The 27170-nt window shown below is 41.3% G+C and overlaps 1 protein-coding gene across 4 annotated transcripts in view; it reads right to left on the bottom strand.

The window, feature by feature from the left end:
• rptor (regulatory associated protein of MTOR, complex 1) overlaps positions 1–27170 on the bottom strand; it is a 154265-nt gene that overhangs the window by 38839 nt on the left and 88256 nt on the right. For all 4 annotated transcript variants that reach the window (XM_070856559.1, XM_070856561.1, XM_070856560.1 and 1 more), the window contains exons 10-20: positions 25370–25514; positions 20836–20911; positions 17545–17646; positions 13702–13785; positions 12276–12386; positions 11659–11733; positions 11443–11508; positions 8648–8839; positions 5666–5806; positions 4897–5017; positions 2342–2482 (exon numbers count right to left, since the gene is read on the bottom strand). In XM_070856559.1, coding sequence (XP_070712660.1) covers positions 2342–2482; positions 4897–5017; positions 5666–5806; positions 8648–8839; positions 11443–11508; positions 11659–11733; positions 12276–12386; positions 13702–13785; positions 17545–17646; positions 20836–20911; positions 25370–25514 — 1254 coding nt within the window. The remainder of the gene's footprint in view (positions 1–2341; positions 2483–4896; positions 5018–5665; positions 5807–8647; positions 8840–11442; positions 11509–11658; positions 11734–12275; positions 12387–13701; positions 13786–17544; positions 17647–20835; positions 20912–25369; positions 25515–27170) is intronic.

Below are 27170 nucleotides of genomic sequence, written 5' to 3'. Positions count from 1 at the left end.
CAATGTAAAATGATGTGAAGAGGAGGCTCGTTTTTTGTTTAGAAAGCACTTTGGCTGCTGTCAAATTGGTGTATAAACCCTGCCAACACAGGAACTTGATCAAACTAAATTTCAGCTGTCAGGCTCAGTCACGTCCTGCAGTAGGTTTCCTTATCACGAAACATTACACCAAGCATCCTCCAAACCGACTGCAGGCTGAAATGTGGAAATGGAGATTGGTAGAGAATGGAAATATGCTGTGCACTTATTGATGATAAACGCCGCTGCATATTGGAATAAGCAGTGAAAATGTGAATTAGAAATGGTGTCAGCAGTAAGTTACTCGCATCACCAGTGCCAGTGATTTAGCTCCACTCAGGGCTTACACATTACTCAGTCTGGCAGCGGCAAACAGAGAGCGGGCAGTTAGCTTTAGCTGTCTGATTTACACACCAGCGACACGAACAGGAGATTAAGAGCTCAGATGTGACAGCAGGTCATGTGCTCACAAAGCCGTGGACATGTCAACTATTTTCATTAACATTAGAATTATCTATCAATATCATGCATCTATTTTTAGAGACAAGATCAGATTAGTCTAAATGCACAATTAGACTTATGTCGTTTCCACATTTCAACAAATAAACCTATAGATAAATAAAACTCAAAAGTGCAGATCTTTAACTCAAATAAATCAGTGATGTCATTTTAAAGCTATAAGTAATTCTATCACCACAACATGCAAACAAATAAAACAACGTAATGGTGTAGGTTTTGTGAGCTCTTCCTCACAGCTGCACACACACACAGCTGTGTTTGGGAAGCTGAGCTAACTGTAGTATCAGCCAGTTAGGGTTTGCCACATGAAGGAGCATACAAAACAAGCACACGTGGTAGAACATGGACAAAACTAGAGTGAGTTCTGTCAGGATGTTTATTATCAAAAGTTATTGCCATTTGTCCTCCACTGATTTTTCAGAGAGGATTTAAAAATCCATTGTTTTCATTAGTGAAATGAAAACAAAAAAAAGTTAGAACATGACTTCACTAAATTATTTATCCTGTTCCCATAATCTGTACAGTATATTCACTCAACGATTAAAAAGAACATTTGTAGCTTTGGAGCTGTAATGCATCGACAGGGGAGCACATAATATAATCCAGCAGCTCAGTGAGCTAGGCATCCATCAGTATCCATGGTGACGGATGTTTCCTGCTTATAGTTGAGCCTTGCCCCTGATACAACATTTGAGGCCTCCATTTCAGCACCACGGTCAGCTCCCAGCCCCCACCGGTGCTCAGGCACGCTTAGTGAGGATCTACTGCTTTGAGCCGAGTTCAGACAAAGAACGTCTTATTCAGAGGGAAGAAGATTAGAGGTGGAGTTCGAACAATAACTCTACAAAGGCAGCGGCTAATATCAACAGGGAACTTGATAAAGCAGAACATAGTGTTGATTTATTGAGGACTATTGTGAAGAATTTATCAATAAAGACGGTACTGTGCAGGACTATGACAGAGAAACTGAAGAGTAAATTAGAGCCAGGAAAATGTGAACCCTACGATGAAACTGTCATAACTACTAAATGAAAAATTCTCAGGGGACATTAGCCAATTCAGAAGGTTTTCAGAGTCTGAGGTGGCAATTGGCAAAAACCTAAATTAGAATAAAGCTGACACTACCTGAAATACCTTTTGATGGATACTGCTGCTTGACCCCCTCATGAGGAGTGGCCTCCACAGCTGTGAGCTTTACGTTTGGTGACATTACACACTGAAGTGACTGTGAAGGGGGATCGCTTTGGGAAAAGGCCACTGAAGAGCGAGCATCAGTTTGGAAGCCAAAATCTTGTTAACACAACTAAAGTGCAATTGTAATAAACGGCCCATGTGTGTTCTTGCATTTATCTACAACACACTTTTGTAAGACGTGGATGACAAGGATGATGAGCACTGACCAGTGACTTGTGCATGTGAGAGCTGGTTTGGAATTAATATCAGCACAACACAAACTGAAGTGTTCCTGCTGCTTGGTCACCTGCTCACAGACTCTGCTGGCTGTGAAGCCCATCATTAATGCTCAAACAGTCAGTCTGTGGAATGGCAATAACAGAATGAAGAAGTGAGCCTGAGGACTTACATCCACAGTCCATTGCTGATGGGGGGGGGGGCAGGGGGGCGACTTAATGAAATGTGCTGATGGTCTCTCCTTGGATTCATTTCTTTCATGCAGCTGACTAAATCTTCGTCTTTATCTTCATTCAATCTTCCTACACATTCATCTAAATTTCTGCTTCATTTTATTTCGCTCTCTCTCCTCTGCCTTATCGTCTATCTCGCCCGCTCTCTGCCCCTCTACTACCTTCTTCATTGAGGTTAAGGTTCTGCAGGCTCTTGTTCAGGTTACGGGCAGTGGTAGCAGCTCGGATGTTGGTGTAGGAGTTGACCGATCGCAGGCGTGGGATGGCTGGGCTGTCCCTCCCTGGAGTCAGGTTACCAGGCTCTGGACATAAGCACAGCAGGACAGACATCAGGTCAGACGCTGGACAACCCCAAACCAATGAAAATCAATGTAGCCTAAACACTCCCATGGCCAGTTCGTCGTTTGCATAATCCAGTTTAAACTGATCTAAAATAAAAACCCTAACAGCTACACTGTTCATTCTGTTTGCAGCTGAAAGCCAAAGCTTATGTCATCACACTGTACACTTATGTCATACGTTGATGACGTCTTTGCGTTTTGTGCCACACATGGTGCCAAGGTTGCACCACAGAGGCATGTCAGAGAGAGATGGAGATGCTGCTTTGGATCAATTTGTTTAGTGTTTATTTATTCAAATGTGATGAAATACCAGGCAGATTTTGGATTTTGTTAAAATCTATCTATCTATCTATCTATCTATCTATATATATATATATATATATATCTATATATATATATATATACACACACATACATATATATCTATCTATCTATATAGTCTTTTTATCAATCATTATGTATGTATTGACTTCCATAGCCTTTTAGCGTAAACTGTACAGATTCTAAGGACATGAGGCATTTTTAGACATTACACAAAAAGACATGACAATAAGCAAAAGTACCCATGTAGGTGCTGGCAGACTATTTCTATTGCAGAGTACACAGAGTGTATTGTTGGACTAAGAAACACTCTGATCAGAAAGGAATCTTTCAGAAAAGGAATTCTATTTTCAGTACCTGAAAACTTCATAGCATAATTCATATGTTGAGCTTTTTACGTGACTCTCCAGGAGGTATAATATCTTAAGATGCAGAAAAAGCTTTTGACAGCTTCCTTTTTAAAAGTTTGGCACAAATTTAATTTCTTGGGTGAAACTTTTGGTGCAAACAACAATCGCTGTAGTTGATGAAAATCGATCAACTTAGTTGCCTACAAATTTAATTGTTGATAAGTTAGTTAAGTCAGTGTGTTTTTTGGACTTCAAATGCTCGGACATGAGAGAAGCTCAATCAAACACATTGTCTTCGTCATCTCCGGAGCTGATGATAAAAGCAGTGAGTGACATCTCTCTAACGCCCTCTTGCTCCTTTTCATCCCTGTGGAGTTGCACATGCATACTGCCCAGTACCGACCGAGCAGTGACAGGCGCTTACTGGAGTGAACACCTTGATGACCAAAAACCTCCCCAGTGTGGGAACATTTCATTTCAAAGTTCATTGAATGACCCATTTCTGAACAAAGTATCTTTATTGTCTTTATTTTAATTAGTACTGCTTAAAACAACCTCAGACTAGGGTTAAAGTTACATTTAAAAGCTGATAACCAAATAAGAGTCTGAGCAATTGTGTGATTCATGATGTGAGTAGTCAACTATTCGTTTGTAACTGGAAGATTACTCGACTATCAAAGCCGTCCTTAGATGAACTTCTTTTGACAGAAACATCTTCAAATCCTTCCATATCATATAAAACCTGGTCACAATTTATGAAATGCTTCGCCCTACACAGTACTTCAATTAGAGCAGTAATATTGTCCAAACTTCATTCTAACACAGCATTGACAGATCTAATCTAAGATATGAGCTCCTTGAATGTATTGGTGACTTCACCCCCTTATTCTAATGGGTATATCAAAAACACAATTTGACCAAGATACAGTCTCTTCACTTTTGAATGAGACTTCAAAAGCAATCTGTGAACAAGTAAATGACTCCTCTCCCTGTTTGTAAAGTTGGGTTCAGTAAGCGTTAATGCCTGACAAGGAGTCCATCATCATTATCCATTATCATTATTGGACTCCAGCCGACTGCCCTCTGCCTCCACGCTGCCCATTCATTTCTGATTATAGACACCCTGAAGAACGTTATCCCGCTCATACCACTGTCACTTGCCAAAGAAAAAAAATAATCAGTTGGATTTGGCAACCAAATGTTTTTCTCAAGCCTTAACTCAGTTTCCCTGGTAATGCCAAAGGGTCTGACTAATACGTGGAACCATCATTGCCATCCAATTAGGTTCTTATACAATGGAAACGTTGTTCACTACTCCAGGAAATAGGATGGACCACGCATACAGCTCAGCAAAGGGCGATATTTCTAGTCCGCTGAGCCCATAGATCCCATTGGCTCAGTTGTTAGCCAGAAAGCTAACGTTATGCTAGTAAGATTCAATGTAAATAACACTGCGTAAGAGGTTTTTGCCAAGAAATGAATGGCCATGTGTGACATTACTGTTGGTCGCAGCCTGAAGCAGCGAGTTGAATGTGTGATTTGAGTGAATGATCTTAACAATGTTGAGTGTGTTGTAAGTTTCTCTGTAAGATGCACTGGAAGGTACAATCTTCTTCACAGCTTTTCTCACTTTCTACTTTCTCTTCGCTTTCTTGATCGATCAAGTCAGTTTGCAAACCCAAACTCTATGTGTGTCGACAGTACCTGCAGTGTTGGCTGGTGATGGCACGGTGTAATTCTTCTCTTCTTCGATAAACTGGAGGGCAACTGTGCAGAAGTTGCTCTCATATTGGACCACCAGATGACTCAGTGCTACAACAAGTTCCTGTCACAGAAAAAAAAAAGATCATTCAGTTCCAGTGGTTATGATTTTAACTCTCCAGACATTATGGCACCTGTTTTTACCCAGTGATTAAACAAGACATGTCGCCCATTTTAGTGTCTTTGCATAAACTTATTTCACAAAATTTACAAAACTTTGGAACATAAACTTATTTGGTTTATTGCTGAGAGTGAGATGAGAAGATTGCAATGGCTGCATCATGATCTGAGCAGCTACCACCTGAGGTGAACTACTGGACTACTTCCAAAACATTTTGTACCTACCTCAAGTAATTTAGACACCAAAATATGTATAAATAAGGTAATGGTTACAAAAGTTCTCCTTAACACACGGGAGTGGTATTGATCTTTCGGTCTTACTCTTGGAAAGAAAGCAAAGTGAATAATTTACCAACATTTTATCCTGATGGCTCCGATTCATTTGTTAGGCTGTTTTATCTAGATAATGATGACATTATCATCCATCTCAGCTGCACCAGCATACCAATAATCTTGCCTGGACTGCTGTGTATAGGTCTTAAATGTAAAGCAGGCAAAGCCCATGGCATTCCATTCTGTTCTGTGTCTACTATCACATGCCTATAATAACATGATAGATGGGCACGGGTGAGTGTTACTGCGTTGCAGCGACCTTGCGAACCACAGGGCTGCCGTCGTTGATGAGCTGGGCCAGCATCATGGCCACGTTGTGGTCGATGGTGGTGGAGTGGTCCGTTCTCTCAGCAGAGTTTCCCACAAACGTCCCAAGAGCAAACACAGCCGCACACCTCACCTGAGGAGACACAGACGCGACAGCACTTGCTTTTTTTTTCTGTTTTCAGTTTTGAATCAGTCTGATCTCCCTTCATCAATCCACAGCTCTGCCCCTTTCAGCCCTCAGAAGGCAGAGTTTGGCCACTGAAACCCAAACATTTACTTTCCAGACACAACAGACGTAATATTTTGTGAGACCAGTGGATGAAAGTTGTGGGTAATTATAGTTCAATTTTCTCTTCCAATGAAATGGACTGGAGATAATCTGAGCAGTGTGCTCCTGTGAGCTGCTCTTCGTCACTATAACTCATTACTTTGCCTGCCCACTCAATCAGATGTTTAATTCAAACTTGCCATCGCACAGAAGGAATTTTACATGAGGGATTGGTTTCACAAACTCATCCCAATAATAGCACAAGGATGAATATTTGGGTATATTGTTTGTTGTGGAGACAGAAAACATTTTTGCACACACCAGGATGGTTAATCATAGCTGATTTTTAATCTTGTGATGTAGCTCTAGTGATGCTACAGCTTGATATGCTTCGCATCGCTGGAATCATTACTGGAAACATTTCAGAAGAACATATTGTGATTTCCTTTCTAAAACTTGGAACTAAAGGAAGTCATCAAATCATTGTGACTGGAGAATCAGAGTATAACACTTAATCTGCCATCTTCTATGCCACGAACACATGTATGATCTAAAACAGGCCGCTGCAGCAGCCCTTCAGTTAATTCTACTTGCTACACTAAGATGGTATTGATTGATATTGATAAATGTGCTTGAACTGCAACTGCACACACTAGAAAAATGACCACTCCAATCAAACGACAACCCTGTGACATGTTATTTTTCTATTAAAATGTTTGAATGTAGTGAATTTCAGAACAAGAAAACATGAATCAGTGCTTGTTTCTCTAAATTACTGAGCACAAGTAACTGTTTGCATTTGTGCTTTGTTTTTACATAAATGCCTTCTCTGATTGGTGTGTACTCATTTCCTCTTTTGTGAGAAGTCAACCTTTTCACCTCAGTCAAGCGTAAAAACTGTTTTTGGTGAAGTTTCAGTTTTTTGTGTTTTTACATATGCAAATTATAAATGTGCATAAAAAGGTTGAACGGAGATGCATCTCACAAAGAGCAAATAAATGTCAAAATATGCATCAATCCCCTGTTTTTTTTTTTTAATTTCCACATCATGAGGATTAAAATTTCTTTTTCAAGCATAAAATGAGTCACCACAATAAATAATGCAAAGTGAACGAACAGGGGAAAAATCTAAATCAAATCTATATTTGCTGTGACCTCCCTTTGCCTTCAGAACAGTATCAGTTCTTCTCGGTACAGTTGCACAAATAGTCAGGTGTGTGATTAACCACTTATTACCAAACAGGTGCTAATGATCATCAGCTCACAGCAAATATTGATTTGATTTAGATTTTTCTTCTGTTCACTCACTTTGCATTTGTAAATTGATAAAATCAATCAAAGATTTTATATCTTTGAAAGCATTCTTACTTTACAGCATTTCTTCCCACCTGCCTAAAACTTCTGCACATACTGTACATATATAAGACTTTGTGTATATTATTGCATTAGAATGGGCAGTAATCTCTCTTCCTGTCCAGAGACTTTGAGGTTGACACGACAATCTCTGCCTCAGTACAATGTGTTTGCTCTTGTTTGTGTGTGTGTGTGTGTGTGCCGTAGTGCCTAACAACTATGAATAAAAAACAGTGTGTGTCCCCTCAGACCTTTTTCTAAACTGATTAAACTCTGTTTAGTCACTGATCTCTGCTCTTTCTGTCACTTTCTGTCCCCATTAATCATCAGTTTCTGCACTCATCTCCATGAGGTTGTGGGGGAACGCGAACACACACACACACACACACACACACACACACACACACACACACACACACACACACACACACACACACACACACACACACACACACACACACACACACACACACACACACACACACACACACACACACACACACACACACCATGCAGCATGTGAGGCGTCTCAACCTAACAACTGAGGGGAGACCTTTAAAACATCATTTATTAGTAAATCTAATTTTTCTTAAAGATTTGGCGAACTGATTTATAATCAGTCAGCCTTCAATGGCCTTAAATAACACACACATTCTGAAAATTCCTAATGAAATGAACAACCTCGAGATACAGCTGTGTTTGGGCACAGACAGATGCGTCTGAAGACCTCAGTTTCAACCCTACAGCCAAAGCAGCTGTCTGTCCAAGGGATGGACAAAGTTACTGCCGGAAACAGATGCTTCCTTGTGTGTGCGTGTGTGTGAATGCATGCAAATATGTGTGGCGTGCATGCATAGGGCAACCAAGTGTCTGGGTGAACTTCAGGGCAAACTGTGTCTCACTGTCCCTCTGGTCGGCACACGAGCCAGTCAGATGCTCACTGTCCTGTTTAAACACGGTGGATCCAAACTGGTTAAAGTCAGTGTGGACGCACACAGCAGCAGTGATTGGACAGCAGATGTTTGAGAGAGTATGCAACAGGACACAAGCACGTTTATTGTTGCATAGAAATACAAATAAAGACTGTCGATGTGTTGCTTGAAGAAAGCAAAGCTGTCTACTTTTGTCAACAGATGTTTGTGACATGAGTATGACAACCGTGCAATATACTTTTTACCTCGACAGTTCTGGCTGGAAAATAAATGAAAATTAAAACACGCCATCTTGAAACAAGTAAAAATTCAATCTAATTCAATTGGTGCTTGACAAGATTCCTAATCTTGGATAACCAAGACATTATGGATTTCCTTGTGCTTTTTCAAATTTACACAAACTCTGGATTTAACCTCTCACCTCGGGGATGGGATCTGAAAGCAGGGTGTAGAGCTTCTCATGGGCGCTGTCTCGAACTCCACACCAGCGCGCCGGGTCGAAGTTCTGCCAGATGCGGCCCAGGCAAATGGCCACCCACTGGCGGAGCAGGGGGTGGGGGTCCGACAGCTGCTCCAGACAGTTGGCTATGAGGTTGCCCTGCAGACAAGCCTCCTAGTCGGGGGAGAGGATGCAGAAGTAGAATGATGAGTGTGAGAGATGTTCAGATGTGCACTTTGTACTATAAAGGGGGGGGTACCTACGGGTAAGTACTCTCAAGAAATGTAAAAAAGATTGTAACGACAGTGAGATATGAAGTAATAACAGTAGAAAAGCCATTTGAGCTTTTAATTTCCCATCGCAATGAATAAAAACACTCAGAAATGAGTGAATGACTTGAAATGTGTTAACACTGCCCTGCCAATGTGTACATTATACATCACTGCTATTGCTTGGAACTCTTTCAGCTCTCTTCAAATCTTCCTTTGTCAAGAAAGGTAATTGAACCATCAAGGTTTGAAGCAGCACGATGGAAAAGCTGGCGCCTTCAATGTTCTTTTTTTTTTGTGGATTGATTTATTTTGTGCAGAACATTAATATGTAATCGCCTTTCTTGCTTTCAGTTGCCTTTGTTTCCCCTTTTCATGAGGTAGCACAAGTGTAGGTGACATTGTGTTTACTGACGGTAATGGATGTTTCAACTTTGTGAAAAATACAAAAATGTGTTACATTACAAAAATAAGGTGCAATCCAGTTGGAATCATCTGTACCACAATGGTTTACAGTCATGTCATCTTTTAACAGAAATAGTTTTTGCTCCCAATCACTCCCACTTCTGTTGTTTGGTGTTGAGCTACTGCCAATAACACTTAACATTTCCTGCATATGTTTCACATTAGAGACCACCAGAAAAACTGTATATTCCCTCTGAAGCACTGTCTTTTACACACCTGAAGTGCCTCATTAATTCAAGTCTGTTCTACTTTGCCTTTTTTCATTCTCTGTTCTTTATTCCACACTGTCAATGAAACTCCATACCTCCGAAGCATACCAGGAGGTATGAAGGGAGGCATTACACTTAAAGCTACTGCAAATCTTTACCAGAAAACAATGTGCAGAAGTTTAGTTGTGTTTCTTTCTTTCTTTCTTTTATTAGTTCCAGTCGGTTTCATTTTGCATTTATCAGTTTTATTCTCCTGTTAATAAAACGCTATAAACCCTATGTAGATGTTTTATTCTAAAACCCTTGTAGTAGCTAAAATCACAAGTTATTTTATATATTTTTCTTTTCTTTTATCTTTTTGATATCATGCATTTTAGTTTCACTTCTTATGTTTCAATTTATGTCTATTTCCTGTGCAGCAATTTCTTTCTTTTAAAGCACTTCGAACTGCATTTCTTGTATGACAGTAGCTTTTTTTTTTAATTATTATTACATTTTACAAATAGGCTTTTGATGCTCAACACCTGCAAGAAGTGTTTCCTTTGACTGACAATAGCTTGATACTGATCTAAAAATCTAGACCAAAAAAGAAGAACACACTAAAATGAATGGTGACAGTATTTTTCTTTAGAAATAGCAGCAGGTTGGTGCTTATGATATTAGTGCTGTGTAAATGTACATAATGCCTTACTGGCAAACAGCATTAACAAAAGAAAAGAAGGAATAATCTGGTCTCTTCTGCAGCTGACATAGTACTGCATTTGTGGTAACTTATGGTAAATGTGTCATTTTTATGTGACAACATGTCAGAAAAAACAAAAAAAATGTATGTTCCTTGCTACCACTTCACACAACACCTTGTACCCACAAGAACCACAACAAGTGGACTTGCTTGGTGTGCTGAGAATCCTTCTTTGTCTTCTACAGATTGAGGCGTCATAACAACAGATCTTTTATCAGCAGTGACAAGATGTCGTTCCCCCTCCCCAACGTTCCTCAAGTGCCTCAGATTGCGAGTGCGTTGTTCCCTCAGCTCTGATCGAGCCTCCCAGCTGAACTCTCAGAGCTGGGATATGAAGACACCCGTGCTCTGTGACATGTTCGCACCAGTGATAGCGCAGTAATAAGCGCTGTTGTTGAAAATAAGAGGGATAAATAATGGAGATGTGGAGCAGGCAGAGTGTCTCTCTGTAATGCTGGGGACCATCTATTATTTACAAGCCCGTGAGAGAGGAGCATTAAGGAACTGTGGTATGGAACAAGAATGGGCGTTTCTGAGCTTGAGAGCACATATAGCTTTTCTGATTTGTCAAACTTCTATAATGTTGTAGTGCTGTAAGGTAGTGAAGGCAGAAAAAAATAAGTGCAGAGAGCAGGTGTGGGGGGGGCAAGAGGGAGTGATGGTGGCATATTTCTTTGTTGAAGAGTGTTTCAGAGAGTGTGTGTGTGTACTCCATGAAATGACGAGTTAGATCATTCCCACATCGAACCCTTGGACGTTTGATCAGTGCCAGGCACAAAAGGCTTCTGGGATTGAACACCGGATGCCAGAAGCAGGCCGAAGTGACACTTGCAGTGACAAAGTGTCACCATGGAGGTGGCAAAACTGTCACGTAACCAATATCTCCAGAAATACACAATGGGCGATACAGCAATCTCTCAAAGTGACGGCTGGCCCCGAAACAACCTGCTGAGGTTCTGGTGGGGGACAAAAATCAATAATATGGCACGTTCTCCCTTTGGACCTCTAGCAGGATAACAGACAGCAGTGTGGACATGCACATTTATCCAAACATGCTCATACACACAAACACACACACACACACACACGTACCTGTCCTGTGTTGTAGCTGTTGACGATAACAGCCAATATGAAGACAGCCATGGTTCGATGCTCAGCCTGTAACAAAGGAAGGAACTCTGAGGTTTTATCTACTTTCAAAGTTCTGGCGGAAGCTTTTCTGTTGAACGCTAGTTAAACGTCCAAATCAGGGAAAAAAGATCCTGCACGGGTCACACAGAAGTACAAATAGGGCTGTTGGATACTCACTGGCATGTAACTGTCAGCCAACACTGACAGGAAGTACTTGTGTCCATTGTCTTTCACCAGGTCAGCTTGACACGACTGCCGAGACAGACAGAGAGAGTGTGGGTATGTGGGGAAAAGTGTTGTGTATCATGTAAGACTCTGAATCATTAAACAAGATTCTACTACAAACAAATGCACTGGCACTGATCAAACTGTGGCAACGTTTCTCATTTCAGGTTTGATTCCAAATCAAATCTGAAATGAGAAAACCAACCAACCAAGAATCAACAAAGAATTGTTCATTTGTCAAAATGTCTCACCTAAATTATATTGCTTTAATAGATAGAAAAACGTATCCAATGTGCCCTGAACACACCTGCTCTTTCAGTCATTGCAAAATCATCAGTGCAAATATACTGATGCTCCAAATCATTGTGCACACATTCACAACATCTGTTTTTTACATTTCTGCCTGTGCACACTGTTTTTCATTTATTCTGTCTGTTAGCCATTACGTTCACACACAACTGTAATATACCTGCCATGTAAAAAAAAAAGCTGTTGAAATAAAAACATTGAGACGACAAAGGTTTAGAAGAGATGAGGGAGAATGATTTTGAGTGTTTTACATAACTTACACTGTCCACAGCGAGGATTTTAGCCCAGATGAAAACCAGCAGCGGCCGCAGCTCTCTAGCTGAACTCTGGAGCAGCTTTAACACGTAGGGGAAGATCCCCACTGACAGGGCCTGGACACACACACACACACACACACACACACACAGAGCACCGGTGGTTACAGAGACGTATTGATAGAGCAGTTATCATCCAGGCCTCGCTGCTGAATGTGTTTGTCCAGGTTTCACAATCAAGACACACCTGTGGTCTGAACTGCAAACAGGAATGGAATTTATCGGACCAGCAGCCGGGATGTAATTTTGACTTCAGTTCAAACGTCAATAAGATGAGTTTGTCTTTTTGAAGCATTCAGTGTGCTTTTTGGACTGTAAAGATGACAACACAAAGTAGTAAGGGCTGACGCTGGTACAGTGATCATGTTCAATTAAATACACTGATCATTATTTGGAGTATAGTGTTTCTGTATATCTTCCAAGTGAATATTAGTTCTATAATTAAGTCGACTGCAGCAAAATGTTTCTGTTCAAGACGGCACTTTGCCTTCGTCTTTTTAATATAAAACTTCCTTCATGTGTTTGTCCATTGACAGTGTGGCCTTATTGAACTACAGTGAAAGATTAGTAACAAAGAGGGAATTCTGTAGTATTCATATTATTACACAAAGATGTTTATATCGACAGTGGATTTTGTTTCCATCACTTACACGCTTGTATGGGCTCCTGACTTTATTTTAAGACAAACTTGAAAAATAACCATATCCTTTAACACACAGATGAGTCGCATTGATGCCTTCATCTGACACTGAGAAAAAGCAAATGAGCATTTTTTTCTCAACATATTGAAGTATTTCATTAAAAAAAAGTGTCTCCACGTTAAAAAGCCAGTTCACCCAAATTACAAAATGATGCGCCTTGCTTTTACGTGATGAGTTTTGGAAATATGCACCTCTGAAACTCCAAACCCCCACACCCAAACAATGCAGGAGAAAATGTTTGCTTTTGCTCCTCAAATATTATGTTCCTGTTCAGTGGGTTTAGATGAAAAATGATGAAAAACTCACCAGCCTTGTGTCTTTCCTGCAAAAATGTCTCTGGACAATCAACACATTTTGCTGACCAGTAGTTCCATTGAAAACTGTTCACAAACAAGATACCTTTCACCTTTATTGTAATGGGGTGGAGGCAGCAGCCTCAGAAATGGATATCTCAAGACCTCAGCACATAAAACTGAAACTGTCTGTATGGTTAGATACAGTCCTCTTTGATACCACTTAGAGGCCTAAAGTTTCAGCCAAGGTTGGTGCTCCTCGGTGTAAATATGATCCTGCTATATGAAGCCAGCAAAATGTGCAACATCATGTCTTGTCATCCAAAGTGTGGACATTTCCTTATGAGATAAAATCACCGTTTACAAACAGACACGCACCAGACTGACGGCCCAGGGACCCAGATCCAGAAAACGTCCGAGCAGGTCTAGAGCCCGTAGCCGATGCACCTGACTGAGGAGGACCTGAAAGAGAGCAGAGGTCAGAGGTCAACTGTGCTGCTTCCAAGCAAGAGGAAGCCTGCGATAAGAGGAAGAGGAAGAAGAGGAAGGAGGACAGCAGGAGGTGCGTCAGAGAGGGTGAGGAGCTGCAGTGAAACAGGTGGCTCTCCCACCACTTCTGCTAACACACTGGCACCAGGTTGCACTGTTTACTGACACACACATACATGTTGTGTGTGTGTGTGTGTGTGTGTGTGTGCGCGGATGTGTGGGCGATTGGGTGCGTCCTTTTGGCTGCCATTTAACTTGGCTTCTTAAGGAGATACAGATTTAGGATGATACCTCCGTGTATGTGCGCTTTTGTTTACGTGTGTACACATAATGGAACACTGACGCTTAATGGGATCACGATGTAGCAGCTTTGGCACAGGACAACTCTTCTAAGGAGGCATATGGTATGTGCTAAAAATGTATTCGTGTGTGGTGGTGCAGTTTAATGCAGCATTAAAAACTATGCAGCAACTACACAGTCTGTATGGGGGCTGGACACTAGTCCATCCCCCATCCCTAACAACCATATGGAGGAACCCCCCACACACACGCGCGCACACACACACACTCTGCATTGTTCGTGTTCTCTGTGACTTTAACCTGGTGAGTGTGACCACGCAGGCAGAAGGAGGCTGGGGGAAGACCGGTCCAGGGTTACCACCGGCTAAGAGGAAGAGCGTGGGAAGGTGGATATTTGTGTGTGTGTGTGTGTGTAACGTAGGTGTGTGCGCTACACACATAAGAAAAGTGAGCAAGAAAAACTACAATCAAATCTCATGATCCTTGCTTTAACGAAGCCAAATCTGACAAGTTCTCTTACGATTATGATTCCTCTTTGCTGACTGGTGGGACAAAGATGTCACTGAATATTTTCAACAAGCTCCTAAGCGATGCTGCTTTATTAAAATGCGTGAGAATGTGTGTGTATGTTTGCCTTTGTTCCTTTATCTGCGTAACACCATGACTCTTCGGCGTGGTGAATAAGCACTTCCCATCGTTATGTTGCTGTATGTTGCACATGCATGCCTTAATCACTTCATTGACACCTAATGTGCAGCTGTTGCCGCAACGCCACGATTTAGAGACGCTGTAATCCTCTTGCAAAATCTGTTAATCCTTCCTGAATGAAATGGCCGCTGTCTAGACACCGCTGCATCGGATCCCTCCTTCCTGAGCTGTGTTGTCCTCGCTTTGCTCATTTCATTAAACAGCATTATTGACGGAATACTCTCTGTTGTCTGTTTCTTATCGCTCTTTGCATCTTTCAAGTGGAGCCAGATTATATTTTGGCATCGAACCATAAATCGTCAGAGGATACGCCAGTCTTTCATTCATTCTTATGCAACTGTGTGCTTAAAAGGCTATAAAACCTGTTTATGTGTCCATCCGTTACATCAGAGAACATGAAGTAGCCTTGAGATTACTTCGCCGTCACAGTGTAAAGCTGCATAATGTTGCGTAATCTTAAAGGTTACTGCTGTTTTACTTCCTCTCCCTGTTTGAGTTCACATCAACAGCAAACACACACACACACACACACACACACACACACACACACACACACACACACACACACACACACACACACACACACACACACACACACACACACACACACACACACACACACACACACACACACACACACACACACACCATCAAGCGCTGCCCAATCAGTCTGCCTTTCCGCTGCCTTTTAACGGGTCCCGACAGAACTGCTGTATGGATGGGCTATGGCTTGCAGTTTGCTGAGTTAGCAAGAAATTACCATTCAACACACACCAGCACTACTACGCTGTCATATAATACAACAGCACAACTGTACAACCCCACAGGATTGTGGTGGTGATGGGAGGACAGGGGAAAGAGAGGAGTGAAACATCCCAGGGCTGTAACTCAACAGCTGATGTGCACAACAAGGTTTTAGCAAGATCTCACTCCAATTAAAGAGAGCCCAAACAAATTTAACACCACTACAGGGAACACAGCAAACGCTGCTCCTGTCAGTGGCTTTGTTGCAGGGTTGTAAATGAAGAGCATTGCCCTGGAATTGCTGATCTCTATTTACGAAAATAATTTTGTGGCGCATATGTCACTTTTCTGCTGGCAGATCTAAGGTGGGGACCTGAAGGAAGGGGTGGATGAAGATAAACTGAGGGGGAGTAAGAGCACTGCTGTAACGGTAATAATCTAAGCTGATGATGTACTCTCGGCAGGTGTAAGATGCTCTTACAGAATGGACTTGCTCATGCATAATGAGAAAGCATTTTGGAATTTATAAAATGATTAGCTAATAATTAGCTCTGTTTAAAAGGCATTTCTGCAATCAAATATACAGCTGCAATAATATGTGGCACATCATGCACACGTGGAAGTGTTGGCAGTGTTGAGGTAAATGGTAAAATGGTAATGGTCTGTACCTTTCTAGTCATTTCGACCACTCAAACCGCTTTTATATCACATCCTCATTCACCCAGGTCCAGGTCGGTGGAGAGTTGGAAAAGAAAATCAAGGTAGAGGAGTGTTCTCAGTTCTCTCACAAGCTGCATCAGTGATGGACTTTAAAAATGTATTTTGCAGCTTAGTATTCATCGCTGTGATACAGTGCCCCAGAATATTGAAAATGACAGGATGTTAAGGCGAGACTACATGTGAGCAAATGTTTAGTGGCAAAGTGATTCTATAAGCAGCTGACACAAAGACCGATGACTGATGCAGTTTTCAAGGGCTATTCTCTTTTTTTCACATTATTTTGATAGCCGACAGTAGAAAAGTGACAGGAAATGAGAAGAGGGAGAGATCAGTTTGCCCCCAAAGGTTGCCCCAAAGGACTACATTGCAGCTACTAATATGTGAATGGCCTGTGTTTAAAAATACAGAAGTTACCCTTTAATGTGACAGAATTTAATTCTGTCTTGTTAGAAATGTTTTTTTGTCAGATCTTGTAAAATTGGGGATTGCGACACTCTCTATGTACCTGCGAGATCCCCCTACTACTAATTCTTCAGTTGTTGGGTCCCTCTTAATCAAAGAGTTTTGGTCCTGCTCCATATGTAAACTGTCCTGAGATAACACTTGTTATGAATTAATAAATCATTTTCACTGTACTTACTCAATAATAATTAGAAACATTAACCAAAAACCTGATAGGAAACAAGAAAGAAAGAAACAAACCCAAACAAATATGGGGTCATGAGATTATCAGTAAATCAAGACAAATTTGCCCACTTTGAAATAACTTCTTACACACTGTGTATACGACCATTATTAAGACAAAAGAGACTGTTATCTAACAGTACACTGTACAGAAGACAGACAGCTACCATAATAATAGTGATTTTCTTTAATGTTCACTCTTTTTAGTTTACTCATAGAATTACTTTGTATTATAATCACAATGCTTTTTTCATTATCCACTTTTGTCTATTGTGACACAAATGCAAGTAAATGCATTGCAAAGTAAACGTGTGTGTGTGTGTGTGTGTGTGTGTGTGTGTTTCTCTATCCTTATTGAGACCATTTCCAAAACAAACATCCAGCTCGTTGGGACCAGCAGTTCTCATGGGGCCCAGAGCTCGGTCACTTCAAGTGAGGTTAGGTTAAGGTTAGGCTTAGGCATGACTTGGTTACAGTTGATGTTAGAGTTGGAGTGTTGTTCTAATGTTCTAATAAGGATAGCTGTGCAAGAGTGTGTCTGTGTGTGTGTGTGTGTGTGTGTGTGTGTGCTTGTACCTGCAGTACAATTGGGAGCTGCTCAGGAGGGTTTCTGTTCTCCACGCCCATTGTCAACCACACCTGAAACGCCGTCAGCTGCTCTGCGAAGAAAGGACTGTGCTGTGGATGCAAAACACACACACACACACACACACACACACACAGTTTATCTTGATGTTAAAGGTTGTATTGCTTACTTAGTCTCTCTCCCTTTTATCTAATATGATTTATTGGCATGAATGACATGAGGATTATACAAAGAGATGAGTAAAATACATATATCCATACAAACACACGTGCATCATAACACAACAGGAGAACCAAAAAATAGCCACAGTCAGATAACATGTTTTCCATGTGTGTTCCATATCTATCATAGAATATATCATGGGAATTATTTGCCATATTCAGTGATGTTCTAATTATGTCTCCCTCAATTTTGTAAAGTTTGGGATTAAGAAATCAAGTATTCTGTTTTGATGTTGTTGTATTTGTCACATTTCCTTTTCTGTCTCATACACACCCGCAGTAATGAGCCGGTCTGCAGTAACTCGCTTATTATTTCATGAAAGTCCTGACACAACGGGCTAAGAAGTGACACTGCACTGCAGTAGTGACATAAATCCTGATCTATCATGATCACCTTCCCTCTCGTTCTCTCTGTCCCTGCTGCCACGGCAGTTTGCCTGATTGATTGGTTGCTGGCCGCAGAGTTTTTGATCACGCTGAGTGTTAATATTGCAGCAGGAATTACAACAGCGTTGTGTGGACTGTTGATGGATGTAGAGAGGGGAAATATCAATGTTTCACTGCTGGACGGCTAAATTAATTTGTGCAAAATTAAAGCTAAATAACTCTATAGACACTCACTGATACATGATGGTGGGTAAATGCCTGGCTTGAAACACCTTAAATAGTGTAAATAATGTTGCCTTTGGGAGAGGGAATGTAAAAATCTTCTGTTTCAGTAAACCTGAAATCCTGTTTAGTTTCCTTGACAAAAACCTGCTGCTTTATGATAGATACTGCTCTGTTGGCATCTTTAACACAAACACCCCTTGGCTTTACTGATTTGATCAATACTTACTCAATAAACCCTGTAATGCAATTTAATACTCATTTCATGATCATACTGTCCAAAGTGTGGAAAAAACAATGGGGTAATATGGATCAGAATGATTTATTATTATATCACAGCTTTGTCAGTACATACCCAATAATTCCTGATGTTAATGTTAATTAAATGAATGCAACCTGGCACTAGATGAGCATCAGAAAAGGGACTGATGGATTAACCAATTAAATATGATTATTGAGGTTTTCCCTCCTAATGGAGAAAATATTTATGGCTGTTGTATATTAAATCTTTTTAATATTTTCTCTGGGAAAGTGTTTAACCCAGAGAAGGTGAAGGTGCATATTTCCGCTCTGGGTAGCGCCTCCAGTCTTTCTCTCAGGCTGCATGCAGACCCAACGAGCTTCATCAAAGTGAGGCCGACTGCACACAGCCTGAGAGGCAGAATGCACAAAAGTCTGAAGTCAAGTCAACACCTTCATCTTATCAGCTCTGTTCTCTCATGTGGCGGCTGGAGAGCCAGAGTAAGCCGTAACTAAAACTATAAAACTGAAGGGGACAAAGAAAGGTGAAAAGTGTCTTATGACAATTCTCTATGCACTGATGTAGGTGCATGGAGGCTGCAGCATGGAGGCTGTGGTCAGTGGGTTTTGTTATCCACAAGTTTTATGGTCTAAAGAGATGAAAGGAACCTAATTAAATGGATCAGGTCTTTTTTCCTGCTCATACTGAGGACAGAGATCTTGAAGACAGCAGCAGTGAGGGCGAATGGATCCCACAATCAGGTTTGAGAGGCTACTGTAGGTTTCACCACTAAGGAGCCAACTCACAGAAAACACCATGTTGGTTCTGGAAGAATTAGATATTTCTTAAACCAAGAATGAACATTATGTGCTATTTATGATAGCATGAGCAGCATTCTGTGAGGTATTGCCTGGAAGCAAGAAAAAAGAGAGGATGGCCATACAATATGAATATTTATCATTTCTTAACAAGACCACATGCAGAACATGTGTGCTTCACATCCAAAAGCAACCAGTGCTTTTATGTATCAAATGCTACCATGCACATAGATGCTTGTATATAAATACATTAATCTTAGTTATTACATAAAGAAATGTTTTCTTTTAGCTTTGAACCAAAATCTGATTATCATTTTTTTCTATATCCATATGGTTATTAAACTAGTGACAATACTAGAGTAGAAAATAAAGCTGACTTTATCTACTATGCACTATAGTTTTCTTTTTTTTCTTTTTTTGCAGCTTTAAATTGAGTTGTGACAGAGGCCAAGAAAATTAGGTAAACAGTTGAAGCACATCAGAGAGGAATTAAAGGCTCCTGAAAGAGCAAGACAGAGGGGGGAAGATCTCCTTTAGTAGTCCTCAGAGGCTCAATTATGGAGCTAGTAAGTGTTTTCGGCCCGAGTGCAGGATGCAGCGGTGGAGGATCGAGGAAGGAAAACTGCTCCTGGGGGAGCGATGGAGGAGATGCCCACCTCCAAGGGCCAGGTGGAGGAGAGAAAAGCCCCAGATAAAAGTGCTAACATTGGAGAAATCCGTCCCAGTCCCACTCTCACTGTTTTCACGGTTTTCTGATTAGAGTGCATTATAAAGCACATGTTGATGTTCTCTGGTGTGTCCAGTATGTGGTGACAAGTCACACACACACACACACACACACACACACACACACGCACACGCACACGCACACGCACACCTTGTGTTGACCTGGATATCTTAAGTCACCATCAGTTCAATCAGCCTCTTACAGTGTGTATCCATTCCACTCAGCATCTCCTCACAGTCCCCTGCCATGTCAGTGAATATAACAATAAACACACCAGCGGCTCAAAGTGCCGGGCCAGTAGTTTCAGCAGCTGTTTTTCATTTGACACTCACACTTGAATTATTAGCTCTGACGTTTTACAATGTTATCCACGGGGAATGAGTGTGTGATAGATTAATAGAGATGCTGGTGGTGAAGAACTTGCAGTGCAAAAAAGAACTGTTGATGCTTCCAGGCTTCTGTGGTGGACAGATCTGAGATCAGAGCCATCCATCAATGGTAAATCAACAATAACCACTAACCTATACACACACACACACACACACACACACACACACACACTTCTTCACAGAAACACAGTCAAATGTCGTTCCACCCTTCAAATGAAGTTGTAGAGGTTTCAGTGTTTTTTTTTTTAACACACACACACACACACACACACTTACTCTGAAGGCGGTGCCCTCCTCAATGATGGTAGGCAGCTGAGAGAGGCAGATGTCCACAGCCAGGTCCCATGCTTGCCTGTAGAGAGGTGACACACGTGCACACACATACACACAGACCACATTAGAATCATGGCGCACATTACAAGGAATAAGCCATTAGCATTTCAGCACTGCGTCCTTGGTCGTGGCTTTCCCTTTCCACCCTGTCACTAACATTCATTCTCCTCAGCTCTCGCTTTCCTCCCCATGCACATGCATCTCTTTAAATTCCCAGCCCGAGGTCCTGGAGAGGGCAGCAAGGAGCCTTTAATCCCCTTCTAAACACCAGCATTCTCTCATGGTCATCATATCTAATTCATGGGGTTATGTAACTCACATCAACCCTTATCACAGCTTCTCTAGTCTTTCTGTCTGTCTGCCTCTCTTTCTATCCACTTTTCAGCTCCTTTTTCTTGCAGCAAATTGAGCTCAGGGCCGCGATGGGGCTTTTTACTCTCAGTTAGGATGAATTAGGGGTTGAGTCATGTTCCCAGTTGATACACTGCGATGTAATGTGATGCTGAGCGAGTGACACAGAGTCTCTTTCTGCTGCTTAAACAGCTTTTCCTATTAACTGGTAGCAGTATAATAGTCTCTTACTGTGTTATGTTGTGTATGTGCAACATGCAAACATACAGTACAGTATGAGGCTTCAAAAGAAGCATAGCTGTCAAATCTGAAAAACTAGGAGGTGTTTTTTTGGCAGGCGGTATGTTTCAACAAGCACTTTTAAACTGTTCTAAACAAAAAGGCATTAATTCCAGCATACATATCAGGTGGTACGTGTTCGGGCTAAATGGGGGGGCTTTATAAACCCAGCTGGCGCTGCAACAAGAAGCATACTGATGCTTCCAGCAGACATTACTGCATTACCAAAAACAGGTGTTGCTTATTTGGAAAGGTTTTTGCTGCAATATAAAGGACTGATTTGAGGGAAATTAACTGTGAAATTCAGATTGATGGTGTGCACACTGCTTCAAATCTGTTAGATCATTTTAGGTTTCACTAAAGATTTCTGCTGGTATTTATGCATGTTGTATGTATTTACATTACATTTAACAAATAAATAAAGCTGCTATATGTGGAATTTAGGAAAAGAATTAGGAGTATGTGAAAGAGGTCGCGTGCTAATGCTAGATGCTGTAGATGTCAGTGTAGTGTTTTCAGAGGTCTTTTTGTTCTTTTCAACTTGTTTGCAGAGCATCTGCTACAGTAAGTGGGAGTTCACAGCATGGTTTCAGTAACATACCAATTCACTCAAGTCTAAGTGGTGGTTTGTTAGTTGAGAGGGAACATACGTCGTTTATAGAGATTGGAACCAGTAACCCTTTGGCAGGTTTATTGTTTGGATCACAAAATCTTATATGCTTGTGTAGATTTGCCAATTAAAGTGTGCACAATAAGCCATTAGCGGCTTCTGTTTGCAAAGTGTCCATGTATTTAGATAAAAGTATTTCTGGAGTACTTCTATGTGGAAGAAAACTTAAAAACAGATGATACTATGGCAAGTTCTGACATCTGAAAATACCTCAAGTGTCATGTGAGTGCACAGTGCTCACAGTTTGAAACCCTCTATTTGCAAACGCATTTTCATTATAGAAAGAATTATATTAAACAATGCAAGTTGCTTCCAGTGGTGGTTGACTCTTTTTGAGGTCTGTTGTCCATCTGTTGTAATTTTCTGGTACATCTGCCTTTTTCTTAAATATGTTAAAATATGGTAAGTTAAAATAATAAGCAATAAAACTTAAAAACAACCCGATTGTCATCTACTACGAGCTTTCTAGATGAGAAGTATAATGATGTCATACTCATCTGAATTTTATTAATTTGATTTTCTAAGCTAATTTCCCCCCTTTTATGAATAAATTAACCATCTTCAACAAGAAACATATCAAAAAAGTATTTTTGTAGGTTTTATAACTGGAAGCACTGGGATTGGAGTCGGTGTAGAAATGTGCCAACAAATATCCATCCCCACTGGTGTTTATATAATCTAACAGTGAGGAAACCAGCAGATAGAGCAGTCTAATCATCCAAGACACGCTCACAGGGAGGAGGCTGCCACACCGTTTGAGATGACCACATTAACTTGCACGATGCCTGCCAATATGAATGAGTAACTCATCACCCAAATCTGTGTGTGTGTGTGTGTGTGTGTGTGTGTGATGAGGGGACAGCCGACTGACAACAGGGGAGTGTAGGGGACCAGTTGGCAGCTGACTAAGCTCTTTTTCCTGTTGCCTGCAGAGAGTGGTGCAGCGACACACACTCACAAACACACATCTAAAGTAGATGTACGCACCCACATTGAAACTGCCCCCAGGGGAGTAATCAGCCTTGGGTTTATCAGCTCTCTCCATTTCTCTGCCATTTGAATAACAATTGCTGTTTGCTTTTGGGCACCAGCATCGATCAACAAGCCCCCAAACTGCTTAATATCCCCTCTCCATCGTCCCCTTCCCCCTCTATGCTGATCCAAACTTTTATTTTTCTACTCACCTTTTATTTCTGGCACTTCCATTTTTTATCGTTCTCTTAGTCTTGTTTCCTACACTCTTAAAGCACCTCTCTGTCGTTATTCTGTCCTCCTTAATACTGCATGCGCTGCTGTGAAACAAAGTACAACTCCCAATTTCTTTGGCGGTAAACAGTGCAATATAGCCCCAATCTAAAATAATGGGTCTGTACGAGGGAGAGAAAAACTAGTGCTTGCTCAAGGAGCAGTGTTCTTTACAATAAGTGATGCCAGGGTGTTACACAACAAGTCGCTCCTCTAGGCAAAAAGAGTGAGTGTTTTCTTTTCTTTTTTCAACATGAGCCAGATAATGAGTGGGAGAGATGGAGGGAGGCATTTATAGAAGACTAAGAAGAGAAACAATAGATAGTGGGAGAAGTGTTGGTGTAACTAAAGGGAGATAGATGATGGTATAATGCTCCTTACACAGTGTGGAGGAGCATGTCAAGTCAATGGACAGCAGGGGGGCTTTTCATCACCTCTGTGTGTCTCTACACAAGTCTAGTAATGAGAGTACATGAGGTCAAGTCAGTGCGATGGTGGAACTTCTGTCTCAAGCTGTGTGAGTAAAAGGGACAACACTCCTAAACTCTTAGATATGACTCGATTAATAATTCAAAAAATACCTTTTTGTGAACTGGTATAGTATTATTTTTTGCGGTGCTGCTGCTTTTAACCTAAATCTGCCACGTCTACCACAGCTAGAGATGTCCACCATGTGCCACAAAGTCTTTTAATATCCCCCAGAGACCAGGCGCTGTCTTCCTGCTTTCAATCAAAGGTGGACACTTTCATCTGTGAGTTACGTGCGTGTGGTTGCTGAAGCAGCAGCAACCACCAAACTCCATTTGGCCTTCAGGTCGACTGAGGCTGCTGTCTGTGACCCAGCAACACACTGCAATATCTGCTGTGAAGCAGAGAGCCACACGTACAGACTGTCAATGTACAGAAATAAGATAGAAACACAATTATGGAAATTGTACTTAGCATGAGCGAGGTGTATGCATATGTTAGAGCGTTGAACAGAAACGCCCGCATGTTTTGGCTCACACTTCCTAAACAGCATTTATGTTGTTTTTCTGTTTTCCATGAGAAACGTGGTTTGATCTGTGCTCCGTTTGCTCTGTGATGATGTCAGCAATGATATCATGATATTGTGTATTCAAGCGCAGTGACAGCAATCCTATAAACATGTTAAATTCTGTGTGCTGAATTACTTCCTCCTTAATTCAGACTGATCTGGGGTGTTTAAGCTGAGCTTGAACCAACAACTGGATGCAGGGAACAGCTCGTCTCCAAGAAAAGAGGAAAATTACACCTTTCAACTGCTGAACAGTCTTTTTTTATCATGCTGTGTTTTGTAAGCTAACAAGCTAACCACCACAATATCTGACACTCACCTGGGTTTTGTTGAATCGGAAAAGTGTGTGAAGAAGAGGGTAAGAGAGTATTTATTTAAGCTTTGTAAACAGGCTAGCGGCGTAGCTAGCAGCATTGCCAGAAATGTCTCACTGTGGCAAAACATGGTGTATGATTCCAATTACCTGTGGTAATGAGAGAAACATCCAAACCAAACAAAACACTACCACCTGTTTCAACCATGGAAAACTGTTCTCGAGTGAAGTTAATTTCCATTTAATAAAGGAGCCCATAAACTTTGAAGGAAGTAAGCCTGGAGGCAGATTTGCCATTTGTGTGTAAGGAAAAGTTGATAGCATTTTTAAATCTCTCTGTGGCTTTTAAAAGGTAACCACTTGCAATCATAAGATAATATGTAATATAATAACACACCGAAAATAACACAACACTGTCTGATCCTGCCTCATCAAAGCTTTTATATGTTAGAAAGTCTGTTCAGTCTTTAACTTCAGTGTGTGTGAACATAAAGCAAAGCTTTGTCCTCTTGCTGTCTGCTCTACAACACCAAAGACATCTGCGTATCTCTGTGAGTGTGAGGTCTGTTTGTGCATGTCTTACCACATGGCGTGCATGTATGTGGGGGGCAGACGGGGACTGCTGACCGGTGTGCAGTTGTATGACCTCATTATCCTCTCTGCTAACAGGAAATTGCGGAACAAGCTGGCCACCAGCAGGTCCTGACGAAACAACTTCTGGAACAAATCTGAAGACAGAGAGAGAGAAAGAATAGAAGTTGTGGATCGGATCAGACACAGCAGATAGGCAGCCAGTGAGTTAATGTAAACAAGGGTTTACAGATGAGGAGAACGAGGAGCTGAACGAGTGAAAAGGAAATGTAAAACAAATGAGTAAGAGAAAAATGAGTAAAAGATCGCCACTTTGGGGTAAAACTTGTAGCCTGTGTGTTTACCTACAGAACATAGGGGACAGTGACATGCTGACTAAAGAGAGGAGTCAGTCACATTTTCATCAGCTCATTAATGTTTTCACTAATTCACTTAAATGGGGCCAGGGCAATCCCATGCCAATCTCTGGCTTATCATGGTGAATCCCCTGTGTGTGTGTGTGTGTGTGTGTGTGTGTGTGTGTGTCTGTCCGGGATATTATATGGGAGACAGTGTCTGACAACTCCTGTGCCTGCTGTTAGTGTTCTGCTGTTCAATGTTGAAGTCTCTGTGTCACGGTGTGTGAAGCGACAGTGTGTGTGTGTGTGTGTGTGTGTGTGTGTGATATGGATTATGTGTACCCTGCCTTCATTACAGGGATTCTCTCTGATGTGGGCTGCTTCATTAACAGCAGAGCCCTGAGGGTTTAAAAGGCTTCGGCAGCCATCAGCATTGTCACATTGCTAGTCTAGCTAGGATACAGTTTGTCTCAGGGGAGTCTGAGTGTGCCTGTGTATGCAAGTGTGTGAGTGTGTGTGCTCCACATGAGAGACAAGTAAGCAATAAGACCTAGAAATGCTGCGTGCAAAACTTAGATGCATGAAAACTGAGTGAATATTTTCATCAAGCTGAATCTGCGGTTGATGGTTAGTCATGCTGTGTGTGGGTGTGTGTGGGTGTGTGTGGGTGTGTGTGCGCACGTATGGATGTACTGTCACCAGTTTTGCTTCAGTGTGCATGCGAGTGTGTTCTTGCTTTTATGGCTACTAAATGATGGTTTGAACAATATCCCCAATTACTGTGCTCCGCACTCAAAACACAATTAATCTCCATTTGCGGAGCCAACCTGCTCTTTTGGCATTTTACATCAACATCCTCACTATTTTCAACCACTGGGATGTTCTCAAGGTTTAGTTTTGCTGATGTCTCACTACTGTACTTGTTTCATTAGGTACTCTAATACTACTTGTGACCTGAAACATTTCATTTTTCAGTGTTGGCTAAAGATGTTGAAATAAAGTTTGTATTTGCCTTATTCACAAGTGTGTCACAGAATTCATTTCACAGTGCTTTAAAGGATAGTTCTCATGTTGGCGTTTACTACATTATTCCATATGTGTCCTTCATAGTTTTGATGTCTTCAATATTAATGTACAATGTAGAAATCCATCCATCGTCTATACTGCTTATCCTTCAGGATCGCTGGGGGTCAGAGCCAATCCTAGCTGACACTGGGCTGGGGGGGGGGGTGTTCACCCTGGACTGGTCGCAGTCAATCACAGGGCCACAATGTAGAAAATGTTAAAAATAAAGAGAAAACATTGTGTTTCCAAAGCTTTGACTGGTGCTGCACATGACTGAGGCTAAAGCTACATGTTGCAAAGCAAAAGTATAAAGTATAAAGCATAAGCCAAGCGGCTTATACACTTGGACAAGCAAAACGGAAGTCAGATTTATACTTCAGTGTTCGTATC

This window comes from Pempheris klunzingeri, chromosome 3, assembly GCF_042242105.1.
Source record: "Pempheris klunzingeri isolate RE-2024b chromosome 3, fPemKlu1.hap1, whole genome shotgun sequence".
Classification (NCBI taxonomy): domain Eukaryota; kingdom Metazoa; phylum Chordata; class Actinopteri; order Acropomatiformes; family Pempheridae; genus Pempheris; species Pempheris klunzingeri.
Note: the sequence above shows the minus strand (reverse complement) of the source record. Positions and strands in the feature narration are given on the sequence as shown.